Genomic DNA, 27,710 nt, shown 5'->3' with positions numbered 1-27,710 from the left:
GTAAAGCCATAGATGTACGGAATCAAACTAGAAGCTTTGAGGATGCTTTTGGAGAAAAGTGCAAAGATGGAGAGCTGCTTTGACTGAAGCATCAAATCTATGTGGAATGGATTCAACGGTGATAAAGTAAGCTCGCCTCTTCTATATATGTAAAACTTTCTATCACTTTTACATAGTAAGGACCATGTGGTGCATGCCTTTCATTAGCTCTCCAAATATATTTTATTGAATGAAATCATTATTCTTTCTATTGTAAATCCCACCTTACGAGTATATTTGATTTTGGAATGTTGTCCCTGCCATATTTTGGTTGTATTCTCTGACCTTGATTTAGAAATTTCATCATCAAATTATAATTTGATTACTTTTATGTTTAGTGGCTTCTGGTCTGGGAATTAAATTCCTACTTATTATGTATTTTGTCATTTAATATATAAATACAATATTTTGTTTGGATTTAGACTTTGGATTATTGTTAAATACTTAAATTATATTGGAATTGTTGTTAAATTTAAACTTTGAATCATGTTAGACAGTAATTAAATTGTTATTGTCTTATTAAAAAATAAAAATAAAAAAAAACAGGTTTTTTTAAATATGTGTTGACGTCATCATGATGTGTGATGATGTCACCAGTTGAATCGTGACCTAGATAGCAGAGTGGGTTGCCCTCCGGTCCGACTTTTAAAACAATGCTCTAGATATCTACATCATTGTTTTAAAACTTGGCTTGGTTTGGCCAGTTGAACTGGGACCCGGAAGCCTCAACGGGCCGGGTTTAACTTTTCCGATTCACCCCAAAACCCTAAGATTTGGGAGGATGATTGGCGAACAATCGATGGCCAGAAGGTTGGGGCTTTTGAAGACTAAGTGCCGGTGAATGTAATGGTGGTGACGGCGTTGATATCCGGTGAGTAAATCGATCGGAAATCGAATAAATCTAGCAGCGGCAACAATGGGATTTTGCCGATGATTGGTGAGGCTAACGGGGGTGGGGTGAGGTGGGTTTTGGTCGGGAGGAATAGGGGAGTGTTTCTTGGGTGATGGGGAGGGTTGTCAACGCCGGCGTGGATGAGATTTGGCCTGGAATGTCGACGCCGGTGTCGGTGAAATCTGGCCGAAATCAAACCTATTTCGGCTAGATCTTGGGTAGATTTTAATGAAAATCAGCTCAAGGGACGATTGGGGTTGCATCTAGGGTGCCACCGCCACCAATCAGTCGCCGGTCGATTTGCATTTGGGGTGTGTTTGATAAAGTTCAAACACATGGGACTTAAATGTAAGGGCGTATTTGCATAAATTTAAAAGTTTTTGTCAACGGGTCAACCCAGGACCTAGAAACTTTGCCGGGTTTCACCTCGAGTTGGGTTTTAAAATATTGATCTACATCAACGAGTTTTTCATAGAGTTGGAAAAGTAACTCGCCCGGCCCGACCTGACCCGGCCCGCGGCGGGTTACTACTTTTGGCGGGTTGGTCTTAACCCGCCCGCCAACAAAGGCAGGCCGAGTTAGGCTCGCCATGTTTGCGGGAATGGCTGGTCCAACCCGACCTGCCAACCCTAACTCGCCGGGTTAAGTTGCAGGTCGGGCCGGGTTAACCCCATTTTTTGATTTTTTTTTTTAATTTTTGATTTTGTTTTACTTAGTTAACTTTTCAAATAAATAATTAACGATTTATAAATGAATAAATGTAATTTTTTTAGTTAACTTTTCAAATATCAATAATTAAATTAAATTAAATTTTTTTAATTAACATTTCAAATATTAATTCTTTTTTTTTTTTTTTTAAAAAAATTTTAAATTAAATTTTTTTAATTAACATTTCAAATATTAATTCAATTTTAATACAATAAAATTTAATATAAAAAAAATTAGATTTATTCATTCAATTGATGAAACTTTAGCATAAGAATGAATTATATTTTATACAAGACATGGAAATTTAAGAATAAGATTTCAGTATTTAATTTTTTTATATTTTACGTACCATAAAAAATAATAATAACAATGTGTCAAATATTATGAAGTTTTATACATTTTAATATTTATGATTTAGAAGTATAGTTTAATATTATTGTGTAAAATTATTTATAAGAGTTCAATCATAATAGTTTAACTAAAAAAATTAAAAAAATGAGGAAAACTTAAAAAAAATAATTAATTTTTTATTTTTTTTTGACCAACCCAGACAACCCGCTGGGTTAATTATTGTTAACAAATAACAACCTGGCCTGTCCGAAAATTGTAATACGGGTTGAGTTCAACCCAACCCATTTATAAGACAGTCCAGGTTAAACCCTCTCCAATGAGGCTGGGTTAGGCCTATTTGTTCCACCTTTAGTTTTTCTTTTTCATCTCCAAAACCAAGATTCAAACGTGGAACCACTGTACAGTGACGTGAGAATATGAGACAAGCAAAAGGACGTCAGAATACCCGTGTTTGAGTAGCCAGTATCGCTTTTAAGTCTTTTTGACAAATTAAAGTTGAGTGGAATACAGAAGTTTCGTCTCTGGCTGGCCAGGTCTGCATTAGCAACATCCAAATGTTTTGACTAACCAGTTCATATGAAGATTAATTAACATATTAATACCTTTATTTGATTACTTAATTTGGCATCCAATCATACTTCCAAAAATTGATTAAAGGTTAGTGTTCGGAGCAACTGCCACAGTTCAAATTTATTATTATTATTATTATTATTATTATTATTATTATTAAGATCATTCCGCATGTTTCACTTATGTACAAGTCAATTTTATTTGACCGGATTATAGAAGAAATTAATAATTTGTAATTGTTAATGAATTGAAAGCATGCGGTTTTCTAGTATGATTAGAAAACAGAGGAATAGTTAGAAACAAGAGATTAAAGAGAAAAGCTTCAATATTTTTCGCAATCAATAGACATAAATAACCAACATACAAGCTTTAGATCCTAAAGTTTAGGACTAGAATAATAACTGTAATTATCCATATACAAAATATAAGAACCAATAATTATAGGAATCCATTATCTATCTGCTTAAATTTAATCTTAATTAATGCTAAATTATATTTTCTCAACAGTATGAACTTAATTCAATGAAAATATTTTTTAATTAATAGTTATATTTTCAAACTAAAAAGAAAAAAGAATAAAGGGGATCCATTATCTACCGGCTTAAATTTAATCCTAATTAATGCTAAATTGGACAGTAAAAAATTTAATAACAACCATTGAATACAAAGAGTAAATATTAAAACAATAATAATATGTTTATTCACGAATTTATTAACCTCCTTACCCATATTTGTAAATATAAAACATAATAAGGAGCCATAAACATTATTATTATTATTATTAAAAATATTAAGATAGGTCGCTAGAAAATTCAATGCTACAATTATTATACATAGTTTCGACATCCTGTATTTGACGCTTAGACTTAAATGATTCCTTGTAATATGTCGTCTTGTTTTCCACACTTTTTTTTTCATTAATCTTTGAGATTCCTAAGTGCAATTCTCCTATTACTTCCACTTATGATTTCACCATGGTTATCAACTTCATCATCTTAATTTTCATAAGAATTACAGAGTTTTAATTTCTCCTTCTTCTATAAATATAATGGACTCAGTTTTGGACAATTTCATATGATCATAATTCCCTTTCTTCTGAAATCTGAAATTATGAACACCGACTTTCTTGATCGTCATCTTCCACTTTACAAGCTTTTTGCTTGTCTTCTCATCATTTCAATTCTTCCTTCCTTTGTTCTTGGAAAGTGCACTTGTGATATTGAAGAAGAAGGCCGCGATAAGACTCAGGCACTCAAATACAAACTTGGAGCCTTCGCCTCGATTCTTGTTGCAGGAGCTATTGGAGTTTGTCTTCCGATTCTGGGAAAATCCTTTGAAGCTTTACGTCCGGAAAAGAATATTTTCTTCGTGATCAAGGCCTTTGCTGCAGGAGTTATACTGTCAACTGGGTTCATCCACGTTCTTCCTGATGCGTTCGAGAATTTGACATCGCCATGTTTGAACGAAAATCCATGGGGAAACTTTTTACAGGATTTGTTGCGATGATGGCAACGATTGGAACTCTGATGGTGGATGCATCTGCAACTTCTTACTACACCAAGTCTCACTTCAATAAGTCTAAACCCGGAAAATATCCTGGAGATGAAGAGATGGTTCAACAGCATGAAGGTCATGTTCATGTTCATACTCATGGAACTCATGGACACGCTCATGGTGCCATCCCTTCGGATGATTCAGAGCTTCTTAGACATCGTATCATATCTCAAGTTTGATTTTGAATCTGTTAACATTACTATCATATCATATGGTTATACTTATGATATGAAACTTTATGATAGGTTTTGGAGTTGGGAATTGTAGTGCACTCAGTGATAATAGGGATTTCATTGGGTGCATCCGAAAGTCCAAAAACTATAAGGCCTCTGGTAGCTGCCTTGACTTTCCACCAGTTCTTTGAAGGCATGGGGCTGGGAGGTTGTATCGCTCAGGTATTATTTAAACTTCCATGAGAACAGAATCCTGGTCCTTCAATTTGACCCTTTGGTTTCCCAAGAAACACATCTGAATTATTATAATTGGTTTGATTTATGTAGGCAAAATTCAAGTCTGGAGCGATTGCAATTATGGTGTTGTTCTTCTCATTGACAACCCCAGTTGGAATAGCGATCGGGATAGGAATATCAAATGTGTACAAAGAGAATAGTCCCACAGCTCTAATTGTTGAAGGTATTTTTAATGCAGCATCAGCCGGGATCTTAATATATATGTCACTTGTGAATCTTCTTGCCGCTGATTTCATGAACACAAAGGTTCAAACCAATAGTGGGCTTCAAATTGCAGTCAATATTTCTCTCCTGCTTGGTGCTAGCTGCATGTCTGTATTGGCTAAATGGGCTTAAACCATAGCTGTCTTTTTTTTTTTTTTTTTTTGTTTCTGTACAGTTTTTTGTTTTTTCAATTTTGTCAGTTGAATGGTGTGCTTTAAACTTTGTGGTTAATTGAGATTATCATAATAATTAATTACGCATGGACCATGGGCGAAGGTTGAATTAATAATCCACTAAATTGTTGACTCAAGACTTAAAAATTTATGACTTTTAGAGGAAAGGTTTTAGTGGCTGTCAGAGGCGTTTCAGGTGGCCTTACGGTGGAGACCGGTAACCTTATGTAAGCAATTGAGATTATACGACATTACTGTTTGGTTTAGATTCAAGCATCACTTCCAATTTTCCTTCATTTTCAACACAGTGATCTTAAGGCAATTACATCCATATATATTATAGAGCATAAAGATCATCATGTATCACTCCTATAAATTTGAAACAACGACATAAATTAAATCTTCAAAAAGAAAGACCGCCGTAAATACAGTTACCAGAGGGAAATAAAAACTGATCCATTTATTAAATTGAGAAAGCAGGGAGAAATTTTGAAACAATAAAAGATTATAAATCAAATACCTGAAGATTTATCGAGCCAAACTTTGATTAGGGATGTTAGGATTTCGAAGGAGAAAATGAAACTGAAACGATCAATGATTCCCTTTTTTTTTTTTTCTTTTTCTTTTTTTCTCCTCACTTATCGGGGTTTGGGGATGAAATATTTTTAGCGTCGGGTAGGCGTATTGGGCACCCAGTTGCGGTTAGCAGACGGTGTTAACATTTCAGCTGGAGATGTGTGGCTTAGATAGTTAGATAATAGGGTAAAGGAGGAAATACACTCTAATTCAATTACAATAATACTATACTTAAAAAGAAATTTTACAAACATTTCCATACAAAATGAGGTAGCAAAAAATGAATAAAAGAGTAAAACAAAAAGTCAAACTCATTAAATTCACTTTTCCATTTATTTTTTGCCACATCACTTTGTATGAAGATCTTTGTAAAATTTCTTTGCAAGTGTAGTATTATTCATTCATTTAACATCCATAATTTATAGAAATTTAATTTTAACATAAATACTATCTTTTACAATTTATATAAGAGTGATTTGTTTGAAGAATCCATAAAATGACTTAAAGAATATATATATATATAAGTAATGCTACATGTGCAAACAATTCTTACAAAGATTTATGTACAAACTGATGTGGCAGAAAATGAATAGAAAAGTGGGTACAAAAAATAAAACTCATCATGTTCACTATTCCATTCATTTTTTGCCATATTAGTTTGTACACAAATTTTTGTAAGAGTTGTTTGTACATTTAGCATTATTGTGTGTGTGTGTGTGTATACATATATATATATATATATATTATGAATAACAAATTCATTCAAGTACCAATTCATTGCCTATATATACATGATAAATTCTAGAATTTATTTATTTATATAATAATTCATTTGTTATTATAACAATACCACCTGTTGATATAGAAATCTGTACCAAAGAATTCCGATCGACTTTGATGGGATCAAAATGGATGTGCACATGATTACGGATAATGTTGGAAAAGTAACCCTCTTGGCTCACTGCGGGTTACTGGTTTTGGTGCGCTGGGTTAGGCCCGCCACTTGTTAGGGTTGGCTGGCCTAGCTTGGCCTGCCAACCCTAACCCGCCGAGTTAGGCTGCGGGCTAGGCCGGGTTGGGTTAGCCCCCTTTTTTGATTTTTTATTTTATTTTGTTTTGTTTAGTTAACTTTTCAAATGAATAAATGTAATTGTTTTTAGTTAACTTTTCAAATATCAATAATTCAATTAAATTAAAATTATTATTTTTTTGTTAACATTTCAAATATTAATTCAATTTTAATACAATAAAATTGTAATATAAAAAAAATTAGATTTATTCTTTATCAAAAAAAAAAAAAAAAAAAAGAAGCAATTACAACAATTATTGCCTGGTTAAAAACCTCACCCAGAAAAATCCAATGGGACAAAAACTTGGCAAAGAAAAAAGAGTGCAATAATTGACAATTAGTTTATAAGTTACAATTTACAAAACAACTAATTTGAGGGTTGAATAGGGCCTCCATCATCCGTATCATCTACATTACAAAATTGAAATGATTCTATTAAAGTATCGTCGACAACCTCGTATTGATCTTGATGGCGCTACCGTTCCCAATCTCGAAGACATATGAGGACTTCAATCATTTTTTGTGGAAGTTTAGTCCTCTTCTCATTTAAAATTCTTCCACTTGCACTAAATGTTTGTTCGGATGAGATGGTTGAGACAAGAATAGCGAAAACATCCAAGGCAAGTCTTGATAATACCGGAAAAATACATTTTCTAGTTTTCTAATATTCTAAGACATCAAAGTTGACTATTTGTTGTGGATCTGCTGGTAACATTTCGGGGGTTCCCAAATATTGTTAAAGCTCATTACTCTGTGACTACATTGAGGACAATATATTAGTTGTTGTTGTTGGGGCTTCTGAAGAGAAGGTTGTGCTTCGAATTCGGGTTTTCTTCGGCCTATTAAGTGCACTCTAGGAGTAAAAGTCTTCATTTGTTTCTTCTGATGCAATTTCCCTGGGTATTTCGCCTCTTTACGGGTTCCCATACCTGTTTTCATATTGGAAATATACATCTGCAAGACAATCTCTGACCTCTCCTAGTTGATTGGCATATGTTTTGTTTTGTAAATTTTCAGTTCATGTGTCTAAACCATTTTCTAAATCTGCTAGTTTAATTCTAAGATCAAATATAACACCTAAACAATAAAGAAAATGAATGAGTTTCCAATATTTAAAAAAAAAAAATTGTCATTGCCTTTATTGGTCCCCCTAAAATTTCATTGTTTTTGTTTTTTTGTAAATAACTCTAAAATTTTTATAATTGTATGTATTACTAATGGACTAGTAGGATAATACACACCAGAAAGTTGTAAAGTGGATTGGTAAAAATTTTTAAGAAAAGAATGAAATATTTTAGCTATATACCAATCATTTTCTATCAAATAATGAGGATCTCTATTATTTCTTACAAAATAACTAATTAAATTTACATAAGGTAAACATGAATCAAGCATTAAATAAGTATTATTCCATATAAAAGGCATGTCTAATGCAAAAGTTATAGGAGACATATTTGATTTTATACAAGCATCTTGAAATTCAGCATTTCTTTTATTACTACTAGTAATCAAAGCTAAAGATTCTCTAATTCTATCAATATTATCTCTAATTGTTTTCATACTACTTTTCACAATTAAATTAATAATGTGACATATACAATATTGGTGAAAAAACTTCAAATTGTTATAAAACAGATAATTAATTTTAAAAAAATCTATAGCTGTACTATTAGCACTTGCATTATCTAGAGTTAAACTTATCACTTTATTAATAACATCATAATCTTCTAAAACTTCAACAATTTTATATAAATTTGTTGACCACTATGATCCACATCCATTAATCTAAATCCTAATAAAGATTTATTTAATTTACATTCGTTATCAAAATAATGACTAGTCACACAAATATAATCTTGTTTAGCTCTACCACTCCAAATAACGGCAGTTAGAGCCACACTAACATGACAACTATGTATGTTATTTTTTAATTCTAATTTCATTTTCCAAAACAATTTTATTAAATCATTTCTAGTTTCAGTTTTAGAATAACTTTTAAATCTTGGAAAAATGAATTTTTTATAAATCTTTCAAAATATTTATCTTCAGCTATATTAATAGGTTGATCAGTTGCAACAATATATAAAGCTAATTGTTCTCTATATACATTAGAATTATAACGCCAAGTAGTACTCATATTAGTTATTTGAGTTTGATTGGTTTCTCTATTTCCATGAGCAATATGTTTATTAGCATGCCTTTTTAAAGTATTAGTATCATTACCTAAATCAGCTTTATAAACATTTCCACAATATTTGCATCTTGCTTTCTTCACCGGAACTCTATCTTCTGTCTCGTAAAACTTATCAAAATGCGCCCAAACGTATGATGTGTGTCTGTTGTCGCTTTCGATAGCAGTTGATGAACCCGCTTCAGCTTGAGATGAAGTTGGACGAGGATGACGATTACGAGGATGACCTCTAGAACCACCGGGAGCTATAGCAGCATGGGGAGGAATTGGGGGAATATTATGAGGTGTATCAGATTCTGAGACTGAGAAAGAGAGACTATTTGAATCTACTGCATTTATGTTAGTAAATTCAGAAGGACTAGGATAGTAGTTTCCTTCATCATCGGAATTGACGGGATGAAAATATATATCCATTGTAGTTAAAAAAAAAAAAAAATTTGATATAGAAGAAATACAAAAATTAAAGAAGGAGAATTTGAATTTGGAAATATGAATTGAAAATTGCAAAAACTAATAAAAATGAAAATGAGAGCAAATTGACAAACAAAGAGAATAATTGAGAGATTTCAATAGAGATTAAAGAAAATGAGAGAATTTGAGATGTGAGAAAATATGAAAGTTTAGGGCCCATTTATAGAAAAAACTGGGAAACAAAAATGACCCCTCCAACTGCTATAAAACGGCTATATTTTAAGGGTAAAATGGGTTTTTGAAAAAAAAAAATTAATTTTTTATTTTTATTTTTTTTCGGCTTTGTTCTTTAAGAAAAAACAAAACAACAACTTGCCGGGTCGCCGGGTTGCCATATAACAACCCGGCTTGCTCGGGGGTTGCATGCGGGTTGGGTTCAACCTGACCCGCCTATAAGGCGGTCTGGGTTGAACCCTCTTTAATGCGGGCCAGGTTAGGGTTGACCTGCCTAACCCAGCCCATTTGTTCCACCTTTAATTACGGATAATCAGCGAAAGACAAGTATTGAATGTAATAAAGTAAATGACAATGAAAATTTTTAAAGTAGTTTGGCGAGGTAAACTCTTGAGCCTACGTCCACTGTGTTTTGTTTTTGCTGTAAGAGTTACAATGAGAATTCTGTGGGAATGTCGTCACCCCTTTTTCGTCATTTGAGGAGGTTTATATACAAGGTTTGTACAAGGGAAAGAGCGAAAATAAAAGGATTACAATTGATCTGAATTGCAATTTCGATATTGTCACGATTTGGCGTTGTGATCGCGCAAAGATTGCTGTTGATCCAGTCATTCCTACAATATCTGAGATCTGAGGTTATCTGAGAATTGATTGAATAATTATTCGAGTTGTTTGCAACTAGCTTGTGCTAGGTCGAGCTATATGTTGACGAGCTTATGCTGGGTCGGACAACCGGTGGAGTCATATTGATTCTAAGTCGAGCTATATCCCCGCGATAGCCCAAGCTTAGTGGAAAAATCATACACAACACCACCTTTAGTTAAATTATTATTCATTATTTTTTTTCAGTAATTTAAGTCCATATACTGTATATTTTGAATTTTATATCAATTATCTTTCTATGTCTTCAAATATTTATAATTATACATTTTATTATATGTTTAAAATCTAAATCAATGAGATAGTTAATTAATTGTAAAAGAACTATATATTGGATATAAAATAAATATTTCATTGTAAAAATATAAATTTATAATCTAAATCATAGGATATTTTAATAAATATTGTAAATAGTGAATCTCCACCACTAATCTAGTGGCGAAGATAATGAGTAATACTAGATCTACAACCCAATCTTACAACATTTGACATGACAGTTTGTCATTGGTTAGCTTGCAAAATAGGTCCCACCTACTTGTATGGGTTCGTCTGTCCATTTACGAACTAACCAATGATGAGCTAGCGTGTCGAAGATTATGAGAGAAGATTGTAAGATTGGATTGTGACCTAACATCACTCGTCTTCTAACCATAAAAAGTTTTGAGAAACTAAGCAATATCAATCACATCTCTTAATTTTCTCACTTTGGTCCTTGTTATTTACTTTATTTAGTTCTCATTTCCATATCACTACTAAAATTATAACAATAAACTGAATTATACATTAACATTAATTTGGTACCTTTGATCCTATGTTCTCCATAACATCATCAATGAAGCAACCCAATGAAGAGAACGAAGATCCACCCTCCATCAAAGCCTTTCTACTCTTTTCACTCATCTCCACCATCCTTTTCTTTATCTCACCATCACCTTTCATTAATTTCTTTATTCCTTTCTCTATGTCTTCTGCACTCACTATTGTTAGACTATTCCCAGAAATCTCCTTTATATAGTCCATTTTAATCTCAACCGCTAATCTCAACTCAATCACCATCTTAAAAGCGTTGAATTGTTGATCAGCATACATAGGCCACGTCGCATTTGGAACACCAAACCATATGCTCTCAAACACTGAATTCCACCCGCAATGTGATACGAACCCTCCGATCGCCTCGTGGGCCAAGATCGACACTTGTGGAGCCCATCCAATCACCTTCCCAATCTTAGCCGTTCGATCGAGAAATCCTTCTGGTATCACGTCCTTCAATTTTGTGTAATCACTAGGGTAACCAATATGACCCTTCGATGGAGGTTGACGTAAAGACCACAAGAATCCATGCCCACTGTGCTCTAGCGCAGAAGCTATCTCTTTCACCTGATCTTCATCAAAGCTTCCCGTGCTCCCGAAGCATAGAAACACAACTGAAGACCGCGGTTGATCATCAAGCCATTCCATGATCTCTGATTTTGTAATCGACCCACCTGATCCTTGTTCATTGCCATCATCTTTGAGATTCAAAACGGGTCCGACAGTATATACAGGTGGGACGTTGATCATCTTACCTTCAGAGAAAGACTTGACCGCATACGATTCCAGCTCCATGAATGTATTCACAATAATACCCTTCACTCCTCTAAGCCTCCTCGCTTGTTCAAAGAAAGCAGTAGACCAATCTTTATCTAACAACACGGCCGGCAAAACTCTGACTGGAACTGAGTTAACAAGACCCGGTACTTCCAAATCAGTTTCCGAGTCATTCAAGTCAGTGAGTAGCTTCTTCTGTTCATCAAAAAGAGCTTGCGCGTAAAATTTCAAGCCCAGAAAAGCGGCACTCGAGGTGTAGAAAACATAGCTAGGAACTCCAAAATCATTCGCAACCTCGATCATGCTCGTGCAGAACATGTCGAGAACGAACGCGGCGAGTCGAGGTGAGTCATCGGAGGCTGACTCGGCATGAACAAGCTTAGCGACGGCTTCTCTGACGTTGGGTTTGTGGCTTTCGATGAACGAATTGAAGGAGCTAATCCGAGAAGATGATTTTGGAGGGGAAGGATCAACGTTTGGGAGGCGAATGATGTTGATGTCATTGTCAAGTGAGTGAAGGTAGGGATTGACTTTGTTGTCGACGGGTCGCTGCATGACGAGGACGGTGATGGAGAGGCAGTGGTCCCGGTGGAGGAGGAGCTTTGCCAGCTCCACCGTCGATCTCAGGTGGCCGACGCCCGGTGAAGGGATGAACACCAGCTCAGCTTTCTTCATCGTTTTTGACATTTTGTTATAAATGGTAAAGCCAATGAAAAATTGTCAATTATATAACAAACCAGATATTACGTGACGTGCTTTGGTTTGCCACCATTAATGGGGAGAACGTTACACATACCCAAGGTTTACCGAAACAACAAGTTAGTACCTAAAAAGTTTTGAAACGATAAATAGGTATCTTCCGTCATGTTTTCTATTAGTGATTTCCATTTGATAATAGTGAAAAGACTAGAATGCCCTTGAAAGTTTGATGTTTTAGTTTTTTATAAATTTAAAAATTTCTAAAAAACCTCCTAGGTTCACTAATTTAACTAAATACCCGAATATATAAAATTTTTGTAAAATAACAAAAACACCCCCATCACCCGCAGTGCCAGATTTCAGCCACCACCGCCAGAATCTGGCCAAAAAATTGTGTTACGACACAGACCCGTCGGATCTGTGTCGTAACGCACCGATCTGGCCTTTTTCGGCCAGATCCGTGGCTGATCTGGCCGGAAAAGGCCAGATCTACGGCCAGATCTGGCCGTCGACGCTACAGATGGAGTTTTGCAGCCTCGACGGTCAGATCTAGCAGTAGATCTGGCATTTTCCAGCCAGATCTGTGGCGGATCTGGTCGGAAAAGGCCAGATCGGCACGTTACGACATAGATCTGATGAGTCTGTGTCGTAATGCAATTTACTAGCCAGATTCTGGCGATGGTGGCCAGAATCTGGCATTGCAGGTGGTGGGAGTGTTTTTGTCATTTAAGAAACTTTTTATATATGGGGGTGTTTAATTAAATTAGCAAACTTAGGGGGTTTTTTAAAAATTTTTAAATTTATAAAAAACTAAAATTCAAACTTTTAAGGGCATTTTAGTCTTTTCACTATTAATAAACAGAAATCACTAACAGAACATGATGAAAGGTACCTATTTGTCGTTTCAAAACCTTTTGGGTATCAACTTATCATTACGGTAAACCTTGGATATGTGCAAGTCGTTCGACCCCATTAATGAATAAATTATAATATAGTACTAAAAAATCAAAATGGAGATAATAATTAATTATAAGTTAATCTAGATTAATTTATAATTAAGTGTATAAATTTCAAATTAATAAATGAGGTGCTGACTTGCACATGAGCGACATGACTATGAAATATGAATCGAAAAAGAAAAAAAAAAAAAAAAAAAAAAAAAAAAAAAAAAAAAAAAAAAAAAAAAAAAAAAAAACGTTTTCCCTATTCCAGTAGTAAGGTTTCTTTTTGTCAGAAAAGCTTTTAAATATTTAGTTAAATCAATGTAATATACATATGATTTTCATAATTCAATTATTAAAATGGCTTAAAACATGTACTATATATATAAAGCTGAATACTCATGTAACTCGATAGAATTGTTTTATTTTGATACATAAGATTTGTGGTTGTTATGTGGTTGAATTTTATTGGTGATATTGTAAAAGATATTAATTGCTGAATTGGTATTCCAGGTCCAAAGGTAAAATTGGTTTAGGGTTGCTATCTCTTGCCACATTGGATGTGTGGTTTAATGAGATATTCTTAACTCTAAGATTCATAAATACCTGTGCTGGTTGTTCTCCATAAATATCCATGCGGATTATTCATCATGTGGCATATTTTGGAAGATCTAGAATTACTCAATTTTGACACATTGGACAATCAAATTGCTTTGTCTTTACACACTGGATTGGTATTTATTGTATCGTCTATAATTAATAATAATAATAATAATAATAATACAAGTGTATTGCATTAACATTACAAAGATGTGAATTAATAACAAGTGTATTGGATTGCTATTATTTTTTGTATTGTATTAACATTGGAAAACTGTCTTCGTATTGAATTTGTATTTTTTATTGTTTTTCGATGGACTCATTCTGGAAGAAGTGATTCAGTCTGTGCAAAAGAAGTGATTCAATTGGCGCAAGAAAATAAATTAATATCATAGAATAATCTACAGTTGTTGAATTAAAGTATTAAACCCAGAAATGATTTCCAATAAAATTAAACAGTAAAATTAACTTATTCTCAAAATATTATTTTATATTATTTAATTTCTTTTAAACCTCCATAAATTTATTAATTTAACTAAATACCCCAAAATATTTTTTTTTGAAATTGCAAAAACACCTCAGCAACCTACATTTACCAGATTCTGGCCACAACTATCGGAAGTTGGCCGGAATCTGGTAAATGTGGGTTGCTGGGGTATTTTTACAATTTCTAAAAAAAATATTTTGGGCCACCACTGCCAGAAGTTGGCTGGAATCTAGTATAATGGTACACTACCGACTGAATCTGGCTGGTAATGCGTTGACCTAACTTTCTTTGGCCATATCAAAAAGGCCAGATCTACTGCCAAAGATCTAGTCGTCAACGATGGTCAAGATATACGATGACTCCGACCACCCTCCAGCGGTGGTGGCCAGCTGTCCGTATTTAATAGGTGGGTTGGGGGTGTTTTTGTTAACTTTAATATTTTATTATAAATGTGTTTAGTAAATAAACAAACATATGAGGTATTTTTTTTAATTTTCAAATCCTACATCGTAATACCCATCCAATTTAATTTTTTTTTTAAAATATTATTCTAAAAACTATCAGAATAATGAACCAAATGGACCCTTAATATTTTGTTGATATTTGGTCTTTTTTAATTATTTTTTCACTAGAAGAAGCAACTTTATTGGGTGGAAAAAAAAAAAAAGTTATAGAATGACGGAATATTTTCTTGAGCCATCAAGAAATGATACCCCAAATATTATATTGATATATCGGAATAAATTATTTAAAGTAATTTATAATGTCAATTTAATATATCATATGCATAATGCACTAAGCGATTTTTGTATTCTTATTTCATCTAAGGGTATGTTTGGTATGACTTCTTCTAATAGAGCTCATAAAAGAAAAAGAAATTAATTAAGGAAGATTTCTTTCAGATGGGTTAAGTTCAAAATTTGAATTCCACAAGTTACTTCATCAAATCTTTTTAAGGGAATTTATTAAGACAACAAATAATCCAGCTCTTATTAAATGATTAATGAGATATTTCAAGTCTTATTAAATTTCATTTCTGCAATCAAGCGTCAATAAATTTATGTTATCTGTCTTCACCTGCCCTGTGACTTTACAATATGACGTCCTTAGTTAGAAATACAGTCTTAATTTGATGTGGATATAGTCAAGTAGGTAGACGTCCTATGAATAAAATAAAAAGTTCAGACACTGAAGTCCACAATTTTGTGCTTTATCTTACATAAATTAATGTAAATGTTTGTGTTTTGTCATAGGTGAGCTGTATTGTCCTACAATATAAATTTTAGCTCCATTTTAATGGATGATTAATGTAGAACCGGTCATTTCTACATTGAGCTTTGCATTGTACAATCTCTGTTTCTTCTCCAGAGATCTTGCCAAATAGACATTTTTGCATGGCTTCGTTATCATCTTCTTCCTCCATTATCCTCCAATCCAAATATGAAGTGTTCCTGAGTTTTAGAGGAGAGGATAATCGGGATAACTTTCCTAGTCATCTCTATGCTGCATTGTGTCAAAAACAAATTCAAACCTTCATTGATAATGAAGGACTTCAGATAGGAGATGATATTTCCCCTCCACTCACCAAAGCAATTAAAGAATCAAAGATTGCAGTAATCATTTTCTCAAAAAACTATGCATCTTCCAATTGGTGCTTGGATGAACTTGTAGAGATTATTGAGTATAAGAACATGAATGGCCAAATAGTTATACCAGTTTTTTATCATGTAAAGTGTACGGAATGAAACTCGAAGCTTTGAGGATGCTTTTGGAGAGCACGGACAAAACCTGAAGGTTATGCGAGCAAAAGTGCAAAGATGGAGGGCTGCTTTGACTGAAGCATCAAATCTATGTGGAATGGACTCAACGGTGATACAGTAAGTTTGCCTCTTCTGTATATGTAAAACTTTCTATAACTTTTACATAGTAAGGACCATGTGGTGCATGCCTTTCATTAGCTCTCCAAATATATGAAAATTTTACTTTCGTTATCTCACTAGCTTAAATATGATTAGGTTCATTTCTAATTTTCTGGTATCTCTAATCTATCATGGCATTTTTTTTAACTCAGCATTTTTCTTTTTCATATATGCTAGGCCGGAGTCTAAACTTGTAGCCGAGATTATCAAAGAAATTTTGAAGCAATTGAATGAGGTATCACCCTCAAGTGATTGTGAAGGCCTAGTTGGAATAGATTCACGCATTGATGATATGAAATCATTATTACATATTGAGTTGCCAGCTTTTAAAAACTATTGCCGGAGTAGTGTTTAATAAAATTTGTATTCAATTTGAAGGTTGTTTCATTGCAAATGTTAGGGAAGAATAAAAAATATGGGGATTGGTTCATGTGCGAAATCAAGCTCTTTCTCAAATATTAGAAGAAAGCCTGAAAACAGGCTCTCCCTAATATACCTGCATCTATTAAGAAAGGGCTAAAAAAAAAAAGGGGTTTTAATTGTAATTGATGATGTGAATGAAATTGGACAACTAGAATTTTTAATCGGAGGGCTTCCTCAATTTGGTCCAGGAAGTACATTATAACTACAAGAGATAAACAAGTGCTTTGTAGTTATAGAGTGAATCACAAATATGAAGTCAAGAGATTGGACGAGAATGAAGCTCTTCAACTCTTTTGCAATTATGCCTTTAAAACCAACCATCCAAATTTGGACCTTAAGGTGTTGTCAAGGAGGATAACTGATTATGCCAATGGCAATCCATTAGCTCTTAAAGTATTAGGTTCCTCCCTATATCAAAAGAGAAAACAAGAATGGGAAGGTGCATTTTGTGAATTAAAGAAAATTTCCAATCCCATTATTTATAATGTGTTGATAGTTAGGTACGATGGATTGATTTTGATTGTTAAAAATATTATTTAAGTAAGTGGACATATAGATAATATGTTAATTTTAATGATTTATTAATTTATTGGATAATTTTCTTGTGTTTCAGCTAGGGGTGTTCAAAAAAATACAAAAACCGAACCGAACCGATAACCGAACCGGAAAACCGGTTAACCGAAAAAACGGTTCGGTTACGGTTCGAAAAATTCAAAAAACCGAATTTTCGGTTCGGTTAACGGTTTGGAAAAAAATAAAAAGTGGTTAACCGAAACCGGTTTTTTGAACCGGTTTTACAAAATATATATATATATTAAATAAAAATAAATATTATATATTAAATAAAAAATAATAATATTATATATTATATATTAAATAAAAAATAAAAAATAATAATATTTTTAATGTATCGTTAGTAGTAGTCAATGGATATATATGAATGTCTAATTTTTATTTGGATATGTATTATTTATATTTACAATTTAATTTAAGAAAAAATAAAAAAAATAAGTTTTATAAAAAAAAGGGAAAACCGGTTCAAAACCGGTTAACCGCTTTAAAAAAAGCGGTTAACCGGTTTTTCGGTTAACCGGAAAACCGGTTTTCCCTCTAAACCGGTTCGGTTTCGGTTCGGGAATTTTCCCGAACCGAAAAACCGGTTCGGTTCAAAAAAGCGGTTAACCGGTTCGGTTAACCGCTTTTGAACACCCCTAGTTTCAGCACGGTTTTGGTTTCAAATTGTACAACATTTGCTGCATTTCTTCACCTATCCGTTATCTGGTCAACCTCCGTGACTTAAATCTGAAAGGCTGTAAGAGTACTCAAAGATTTCCAAGTGACATTCATTTTGTATCGCTTGTCACCCTTAGTCTATCCCACTGCATTTATCTCAAAGAATTTCCAAAAATTTCGGGGAATTTGAAATATTTACATTTAAACGGAACTGCAATAGACAAGGTTCCCTCATTCATTTCCCGTCTAACTAATCTAGTTAGTTTACATCTTGTTTAATTGAAGAATTGTATGTTTTCAATTCATTGATTTATCACTAAGGAGTTACACCTTTTATCCAGGGAGTATACGATCTCTTAAATCCCCTAATTATGTCAATTGTGGATTACACAATATTTTGTCTGACATAATTAGGAGATTACATAATCTTTAGAATATTCTAAGATCTTATACCTGACATAACTAAAAGATTACATAATATTTACCTGATTACAAAAGATTTACACAATATTATGAAAATCTTAACACTCCCCCTCAAGTTGGTACGTAAATGTCACACATGCCCAACTTGTCTAACACTTGTAAGAAAATACGTTTGGAGACAGCCTTGGTAAAAATATCAGCCAATTGATCATCTGATCAAATCTTGGATAGTTCAATAATCTTTTCATCCAGTTTTTCTTTGACTAAAAATTTATTTACTTCAACGTGCTTTATACGATCATATTGAACTGGATTGTGAGAAATATCACATACTACTTTATTGTCACAATATAACTGGATTGGTTGATTAGGTTGATAACCCAAATCTTGTGGTAAAAATCTTAGCTACAAAGCTTCACAAATCAAAAGTTCCATTCCCCTAAATTCTGCTTTAGCATTGAGCGCATAGCCCTAGTTAGTAAAAACGCGTATTATATGCGAATTGTATAGACAGCTGTATAATTCGTGTATAAAATGCACGTATACGTATTTTGTAAAATCTGTCATATAATTCGCGTATAATAAGGCTTCTAGTATAATTCGCGAATAGTTCGCGAATTATTGAAAAAAAAAAACAAAAACAAAATCTCACCCCCAAAACGACGTCGTTTTAGTGGGTTTTTACTAAAAATTAAAACATATCTCTCTTCTTCAGTTCTTCGCTTCTTCTTTCTCAGTTCGGTTCTTCTTCTTCCTCAATTCTTCACAAATTTCCACAAGCAATCAACTCCCACAATCAACACATAACAATCAAATCCAGCAAACAAGCTATCAACCCCTACAACCGACTCCAACAAACAAATTTCCATAAGACAGTTGCTCAGGCAACAGAGACGATTGCATAGTCACAAATCAAGCTACAGAGCGATGAGGCTGAGGACATCAGCGGACCCAATCATGTGAACCAATCACAAGCACAAAACACAAAACCCAAGAACGGTGTAAGGGGGAACAGATCTTGGCCACACGCAGTGGCCAACTGTGGTCAGTCATCGGTCGGCAAGAAATGCAGAGGGAGAATAGAAGAAAAAGAAGAAGAGGGGGAGAAGAGAAGGGAAGAGAAATAAAATAGACATAAGTTCATACAAAAGAGACGAAGGTTTAAAAAGGAAGTGAAAAGAAGGTGGAGAAAACAAAGAGAAAGAAGAGAAGAAACTTATAGAAGAAAGAGAGAAGAAAGTTTTGAAAAGAACGAGAAAACGAAAGAGAAGAGAAAGGAGGGAGAAAATTAAAAATTTAATAAAATATATAATTTTAACTTTTACATGGTACATTTATAATTTTTGTAAACTGACTACAGGGTGTATTTGTAAGTTTTGTAAACAATTGGTTTTGTCATGACTGTGTTTGATTTGACACTATAGTTGAATCTCGGCTAAATATTGTGTTTGAGTATGGAGACTATAATTTGAATATCAGTTATATTTATATAGTGTATTTGTGTTATTGGTTAATTGAATACTTTGCATTTGAAATGTTATATTAATTTTAACCAAGTAGTCCATAAAAGTGTTAAAACTAAGATTGATATTGCCGTATTTTTCAAAACGTATTATTAACAATGCACCGTATTAAACCCATATATACCCGTACCGTATTTTTTCCGTATCCAAATTTTATGGCCGAATTTTTATAAACGTATTTTTCACCGTTTTCCGTATTATACCCGTAAAATTCCAGTACCTTTTTTTTGCCGTACCCGTATTTACTAACTGGTGTCATATCATTCTGTTTCTTGCTTCTCCACGTGACTAGATTGCCTTCTACAAAAGTGAAATAACCAGAAGTAGATCATCTGTCATCCATTGCTCCAGCCCAATCAACATCAGTATATGCATGCATATTTTGGTAGTCCTTATTTTTAGAAAATAAGATTCTCTTTCTAGGAGTATGTTTTAAATATCTCAGGATACGCATAACTGCATTCATATGCTGCTCTCCAAGATTATGCATGAACTGACTGACTATACTCAATGCGTAAGCAAGATCTGGCCTAGTGTGAGACAAATACATTAATCTTCCCACAAGTCTCTGGTATCTCCTTTTGTCAACTGGTACTTGATCAGTCTCGACTCCTAATTTCAAGCCTACTTTGATTGGTGTATCAGCTAGTTGACATGCTAACATACCAGTTTCTTGTAGCACATCCAAGGCATACTTTCTTTGTGATAGAAAGAAACCTCTGTTAGATCGAGACACTTCAATTCTGAGAAAATATTTCAAAGAACCTAGGTCATTCATCTCTAATTCTTCTGATAAGTACTTTTGCAGAGCCTTCCTTTCTTCTGGATCATTTCCTGTAACCACCATATCATCCACATATACAATAAGTGCAATGATCTTTCCTTGCTGTTTTTTAAGGAATAGTGTGTGATCTGAATTGCTCTGATGGTAGCCAAAAAACTTCATAACTTTGGTGAACCTCCCAAACCATGCCCTCAGAGATTGTTTTAACCCATATAGTGACTTCTTTAACTTACATACATTTTGGCTATGTTTCACTGGTAAAATACTCCCTAGTAGAGGATCCATATAGATTTCTTCAGACAATTCTCCATGTAAAAAAGCATTCTTCACATCAAACTATTGTAATGGCCAATCCAAGTTTGCAGCCAAAGATAATAAGACACGTACCATGTTGATTTTAGCTACGGGTGCAAATGTCTCTGTATAGTCGATCCCATTGGTTTGAGTGTACCCTTTTGCTAGTAATCTTGCTTTGAATCTCTCAATTGTACCATTAGCTTTATACTTCACAGTGTAAACCCATCGACATCCAATAGTCTTTTTTCCAGGTGGACGATCAGCAATTTCCCAAGTCTCATTCTTTTGTAACGATTACATTTCCTCATTCATAGTAGCTTTCCATTTTGGATCAGATAAGCTTCCTACACACTGTTAAGAATAGATACAATAGATAATTGATTCACAAATGACATATTCGATTCTAAAAGACGATGGTTAGACACATAATGACTCAGGGGGTATTTGACTTTACTAGATAGCTCTGGTTCATATGTTGGTTTGGGAATCCCTGTAGTACTACGTGGTGGTAACTATTTCCTAATTGGTTCAGACTCTAAATCATGAACATTCTCAACAAATGATGGTTGTGACATACCAAGAATAAGAGACTCGGATTGAGAAGCTTCTACGGATGGGTTTGATACCACCTCCCCATTACCATCATCCACTTCATCTTCTTGTTAAACAATAGGTCTAGTTTGTGACTCATGGTCTCCCACATCTTGAACAGTATAGTTAAGAGTCTGAATTTGTTCTTGACAATACTCCCCCTAAAGTTCAGACTCAGAAGGAAAATACATCAACTCTTCATGGAAAACAACACCCATAGTTACAAACATTTGTTGAGTTGGAAGATGACAACATCGATACCATTTTGATGAACATCATACCCAACAAAAACACATGTCAATAAACAAGGGGACAACTTGTTGCGTTGATGTTTATGGAGGTGAACAAATGCGATACAGCCAAAAACATGAGGCGGTAAGTTCGGGACCATTGGAACATTCACTACTTTACCAAGAGCCTGAAAAGGTGTCTCGAACTGAAGAGAACTAGAGGGTACCCAATTGATTAGATAGGCTGCAAAAGTAAGTGCTTCTCCCAAAAAGGATAATGACATGTGAGCCTATATTAATGAGGCACGAGCGACCTCTAATAAGTGCTGATTTTCTCACTCAGCAACACCATTTTGTTGGGGTGTGTTGGGAGAAGTAGTCTGATGAATGATACCGTGTGTTGCCAAGTACTGTTAAAGATCTGAACTATGATATTCTTCTCCATTGTTACTTCGAATGACCTAAACCTGTGCATTATACTGAGTACGAACCATTTCGTAAAATCTCTGCAAGAGTAAATTAACCTCCCCTTTAGATTTCATTAGACATACCCAAGTCATTCTTGTACAGTCATCAATAAAAGTAACAAACCGACGGGATCCACCTAAAGTAGTAACCTGTGATGGCCCCCAAACATTTGAATGTATAAGCATAAAAGGACTTGGACTTTTGTTGATTGTTATTGGAAATGGGACTCCGTGGCTTGTTGATAGTTCACAAACATCACAGCAGAAGTTACTGATATCATTTTTTTCAAACAAGAATCTAAGTGTAAAGAGTTTTTTAGGGTTAACAAACCTTCCCCAATGACCTGGTTGGATTCACCATTAGCAGTAGAAACAAAGTTTTATGAGGATGACTTAAGGTTAGAAACATGCCTAGAATCAAATGTCATATGATCGGTAGCACCAGAATTAATTATCCATGCACTATTAGAAACAAATGTACACATATTTAAAGACTTACCATCATTTCCAGCAGTAGCTACAAATGATGAAGATTGTTGGACATCTGCTTTCTTTTCCACAACAACATCAGTAGAACTTTTTATTTTGTCGTCATTGAGCATGTCGGGTTTAGTCGCCTCTAAGTAACTTGCTTCCAAATTTGGAACCGATCGAGTTTCGTAGAATTTCTCCACACATCCTCCCCCTGTTTTTTGTTTGACTTTGTTGACCTTGACCCTTTTTTTTTTTTGGAACTATTTGACCCTCTTTTTTTTACCTTCTACTTTGACTTTTGACCTCTTTTTTTTTTTTTTTTTGACACTTTTGTTTTACCTTTCTTTTTTTTTTTGTTAAAAAAACGAAAGGAAAGAGAGAGTTCGTAAAAAAATAAAAAACAAACTCACGGTAAAAAATAAATTGGTGGCTCCTCTCAGCAGCAGCCGTCAAATCAACGGCATTAGTTTCGGTGGCAACAGATCAACGGCGGAAACTGTGCAAATCGATGATCGGGATCAACTAGCGGAAACTGGATCGTTTATCGGACAATTGGCTAAAGGTGGCTGGAATTTGGCATCGGCTTGATGCTGACTTTGTTTGGAGTTCTGGTTTTTTTTCTTTGTATTTTGGTTGTTGGTAGTGGCCAAAGTTGATGGGGTTTTGATTTTTTTTTTTTTTTTTTTCTGGGCAGTTAGGTGTTTGGTGGTTGAAAATATGGCTGTTGGTTCTTGATTTGGTAGAAGTTGCGACAGGTAGTTGAAAATATGGGTGTTTAGGAACTTGGTGACTTAGGTAAATTCGCAGAATGTTTGGAGGTGGCTGGAAATATTTTTTGGTATTCTTTTGTTGTTTTGTGATGGTGGTTTGTGGTGACAGATAAGGATTGGTGGAGTTGAGTGGATTGGGTTTGAGTTTTGATTTGCTTGTGTTGATTGGGTGATGTGAGTTGTTTAGTGGTGGGATTTGATGGGATTTTGGTGTTTTGGATTATAATTGGATAATCTGGTGGTATAGCAGTGATGGTTTGGTTGTGTGTGTTGGTGTTTGGAGTGATTGTTGTGACCAAAGTCTAGAGGATTGGTTGTTGGTGATTTGGGGGATTTGATGGTTGGACTTTTTCTGGAGTTGTTTGGTGTTGGCTTCTTGGCAAAAACTAGGCAAATCGGTCAGTTTTTTCCAGAATGGAGTAGGTTGGTTGGAAAATGGTTGTTTAGATGAGATATCAGTGATGGTTTGGTTTGATTGGCTGAGGTTGTTTTCTCTTTCTTGGATTGACGACAACTGGATGAATGGTTATTTGCCAATGAATTTTCTGACAGTTGCTCTACAAGCAATTTTTTAGATCAGAACCTGGCTCTGATATCATGTGTGATTGAAAAATTGCATATTTTCAATTCATTGATTTATTACTAAAAAGTTACACTCTTTATATAAGGAGTATATAATCTCTTAAATCCCCTAATTATGTAAATTGTAAATTTCATAATATTTTATCTGACATAATTAGGAGATTATATAATATTTAAAATATTCTAAGATGTATATTTACCTAATTATATAAGATTTGATAATATTTACCTAATTATATAAGATTTGAAAATCTTAACACATCTACCATATTGCAGAAGGCTGAAAAGTATCTCAGCTATTATTTGCGAGTTGAAATTTCTTGTTTGGCTTCGTGTTTCATATTGCAGAGTTCCTATAACTCAATTACCATTCTCTCCCCGAAATTGGAAAGAAATTACGCGCTTAAAGTTTATGTTTCTGCAATATAACAGACTTTCCCGAAGATCTGTGCTGTTTATCCTCTCTGAAATGTTTAGATCTCCGTGGAAACAATTTTGAGCATCTTCCCTCAAGTATAAAGCAGCTATCTCAGCTGAAATGTCTTTACCTACAGAACTGCGATATGCTTCAATCAATACCAGAGCTTCCGCTGGCACCAGTATATTTAGATGCTAGATCTTGCTGTCGACTCCAATCATTACCAAAGCCTCCATCAAATATAGAGATATTGGATGAAACGGAACTAGAAATAATATCTGAATATTGTCTGCAACATGAGGTTAATAAGTTTATTAAGATTGAGTTTTATGAACTGCCTAAGCTGAATCAGAATGCGGACAACATTTTAGGAGATTTACATCAAAAAACCAAACAAATGGCGATTGTAGCACTAAGACTCTGCTACGAAAAGGTTAAATCTCTCTTTCTTTGTCCCTCTCACCCGCACAATCTCTCTCTCTCATCAGATATCATGAATTTCATATTTCAGGTATTTGATAGAATACCTGGAGTGCTGTTATGTTTACCTGGGAGCGAAATTCCTGAGAGGTTTAGGCATCAAAGCTCAGGTTCAATTATAATTATTTAGCCACCTCAGCATTGGGATTGTTACAATAGAAGGTTCATGGGATTCGCTTTTGCTGTTATTTTTGCATTTGGAGAGAATGATGACGAAATCTCAAACGAGCTTGATATCTCATATGGTTACCGTTTTAAAGACAATTACGGTAACAAAGTTCGCTCTAGCTGGCAGTGCGGTCTCAGCATAAATCACAAGAACTTGAATAATCCAGATCATATCTTACTGGCCTATCGTCCTTGTATGAATACTAGGCTAGTTGAGGATGGACATACAAATATGAGTAATATTACACTTACGAATAAATTTTATAAAGATCTTCATACAAAGTGATGTGACAAAAAATGAATGAAATAGTGAGTTTAATGAGTTTGACTTTTTGTTTCATTCTTCCATTCATTTCTTTATAAGATTCCTTTATAAATATAGTATTATTGTACAAATATCATATTTAACTTCAGCGCAACGAAAGATGTACTCGGACAAAGACAAGTATGCAGAGTCAATAGTTGTCGGGTTCATCCACTATTTCTAGAACCCAATATGACCCAGCCCAGAGTTGAAGTGGAGGACCAAATGATGAAACCCATGCCACTTAATTGGTTCTATTTTTTTCTTTTTTAATTTATTATAATTTCATTACTAAATACTTCAATTTAAACAAGATAATGTTTATATTGAAGTTCTGAACTCTGAAGGGATTTGAGGATAAACAAGCTGAATTGAGAAAATAACTATCTCTCTTTCTAAAATAATTGTCAATATTATAGTATTCTCCTTTATTATCAACTTGAAACAGGAATTAAAAAAATTTATTATGCGGAGTCTCGGTATTTGCTATTGCTTTAAACTTCTTAGATTTTAAAATTTTCCTCGCAGGTTTGCATTGCTAAATTGAATCCAAGTTATGTGGCGGACTTGGACAAATATGTTCTTTGGCAAGATATATATTACTGTTTCTGATTTTCTTTAATCTTTTGTTGTAGCTAATTATTAAAACAATTTAAAAAATTTGTAAATTCTACCATAGAATGTAAACCTGAAAGAGATTGAAATTTACGAATCCATAATTAAAGCTTATGGATCTTATGCTCATCACACAAAGGAAGAAGTCTCAAGAGATGAGTTGTAATAAGCAACCAGCACAGTACATTCCTAATTCTCTCAAGTCGTCATGATCTCAGTTTCGGCCTCGTTGTAACAGATGGGAGTTGAGGTCAATAGATGTCCCTCTGATGTATCAATAAATAAGGAAGCAATCTGGTATGAGGACCGGTTATATGTGTTATTTGCTGAATGAAATGGTGAAGGATTTTGCTTTTGCAACAGCATACTAGTAATTGCCATATCATTTCTCATTCCAGTCTGCATATAATATTTCATTTGATGACCGAAACATGGTAGCATCAGGAAATAATTACATATTATTTATCATTTCTTCAGTACATGTGATTTATTGGCCACATAGTCAACTTCTTCGGTGGCTCATAACCCTACCTAGAATCAAATTGGTATGAGCAGTGATCATGCCCACCATCAACCTCATCAACCCTTCTTAATATGAATGATCACTAAGAAATAATTCTTAATGATCTTTTGTTTCTTGCTTTAAGCTTCAAAATTGCTTGATACCACATGACTATCTGATTAATGCAGAAGCACCATCAACCTCTCCGATTAATGTGTTGTTTGCTGAATGTTATGGTAAAGGATTTTTGCTTTTGCGACAGCATACTAGTAGTTTTTATATCATTTCTCATTCCAAATTGCATATAGTGTTCATCTGCATTTAATATCCATCTGATGACCGAAAAATGGCAGCATCATGGAAGAATTACATATTATTTATCATTTCTTTAATAAAGGTGATATATAGAGATGGCAATTGGCTCGACATTTTTGGGTACCCAGCCCAGCCCGAAAGAGGCGGGCTTTACTCGAGGTTGACAGGCTTGGGCTTGGGCCTAGACTTGATTTTAAGGCCCGACCTCAGGTACGGACCGGACATGGGTATATCTTTAGGCCTAGTCTGACCCGTTCCCAAAAATTTTAGTATTAATTTTACTAATTTATCCTTATACTATATATTTAATTCCAATATTATCCTATATATATATATATATATATATATATATCCATTTTTCCCAAACCCTAACCTCAATTTTCATTCCATATTGAAGGTTTAACACGTTAAAATTGCCTTTAAATGAGTTAGATGGGTTTGGCTCAATTTATAAAAATGGATTTCACCATAATATATTATGCACAGCTGAAAAGTTAATATAATAAAATATTTTGGAGTTTTAATTGCATACTTATTACTTAAATTATTTGCGGAAATAGCTTCAATTAATATTTAAAAACTATTTCTAAAATTAAAAATATAAAAAATATTTGAAATTTATTAATATTTGAAAATAAACATTATTAAAAAAGTTGGGCTTGGGCCAGGTCTACAGTTATAAAAAACCTGTTGGGTCGGGCTTGAGCTTTGCCTATCATACCCATAACGGTCTCGGGTCGGGCTTGGGTTTGTGTCATAAGGTCAGGCTTAGGCCT

General features: G+C 34.0%; 2 protein-coding genes and 1 pseudogene across 2 annotated transcripts; 1 reads left to right on the top strand and 2 right to left on the bottom strand.

Annotated features, from left to right (window-relative positions):
- Window positions 1-3,523: 3,523 nt before the first annotated feature.
- Window positions 3,524-4,949, top strand: LOC116112168 (annotated as a pseudogene).
- A 5,502-nt stretch (window positions 4,950-10,451) lies between these two features.
- Window positions 10,452-12,376, bottom strand: LOC116112191 (anthocyanidin 3-O-glucosyltransferase 2-like). The gene has a single exon (XM_031398366.1). It carries the CDS (start codon window positions 12,374-12,376, stop codon window positions 10,892-10,894), a length of 1,485 nt encoding a protein of 494 aa, XP_031254226.1. The 3' UTR covers window positions 10,452-10,891.
- Window positions 12,377-20,265: 7,889 nt separating this feature from the next.
- Window positions 20,266-22,908, bottom strand: LOC116112148 (uncharacterized mitochondrial protein AtMg00810-like). Its single transcript, XM_031398327.1, has 2 exons — window positions 22,806-22,908; window positions 20,266-20,771 (listed from the first exon to the last, which is right to left on the bottom strand). The coding sequence occupies exons 1-2, from the start codon at window positions 22,906-22,908 to the stop codon at window positions 20,266-20,268; spliced, it is 609 nt and encodes a 202-aa protein (XP_031254187.1).
- Between the last annotated feature and the right edge of the window lie 4,802 nt (window positions 22,909-27,710).

Source organism: Pistacia vera, unplaced genomic scaffold, assembly GCF_008641045.1.
Source record: "Pistacia vera cultivar Batoury unplaced genomic scaffold, PisVer_v2 Contig656, whole genome shotgun sequence".
Classification (NCBI taxonomy): domain Eukaryota; kingdom Viridiplantae; phylum Streptophyta; class Magnoliopsida; order Sapindales; family Anacardiaceae; genus Pistacia; species Pistacia vera.
The sequence above is the reverse complement of the archived record's forward strand: the minus strand, read 5'-3'. Positions and strand labels throughout refer to the sequence as shown.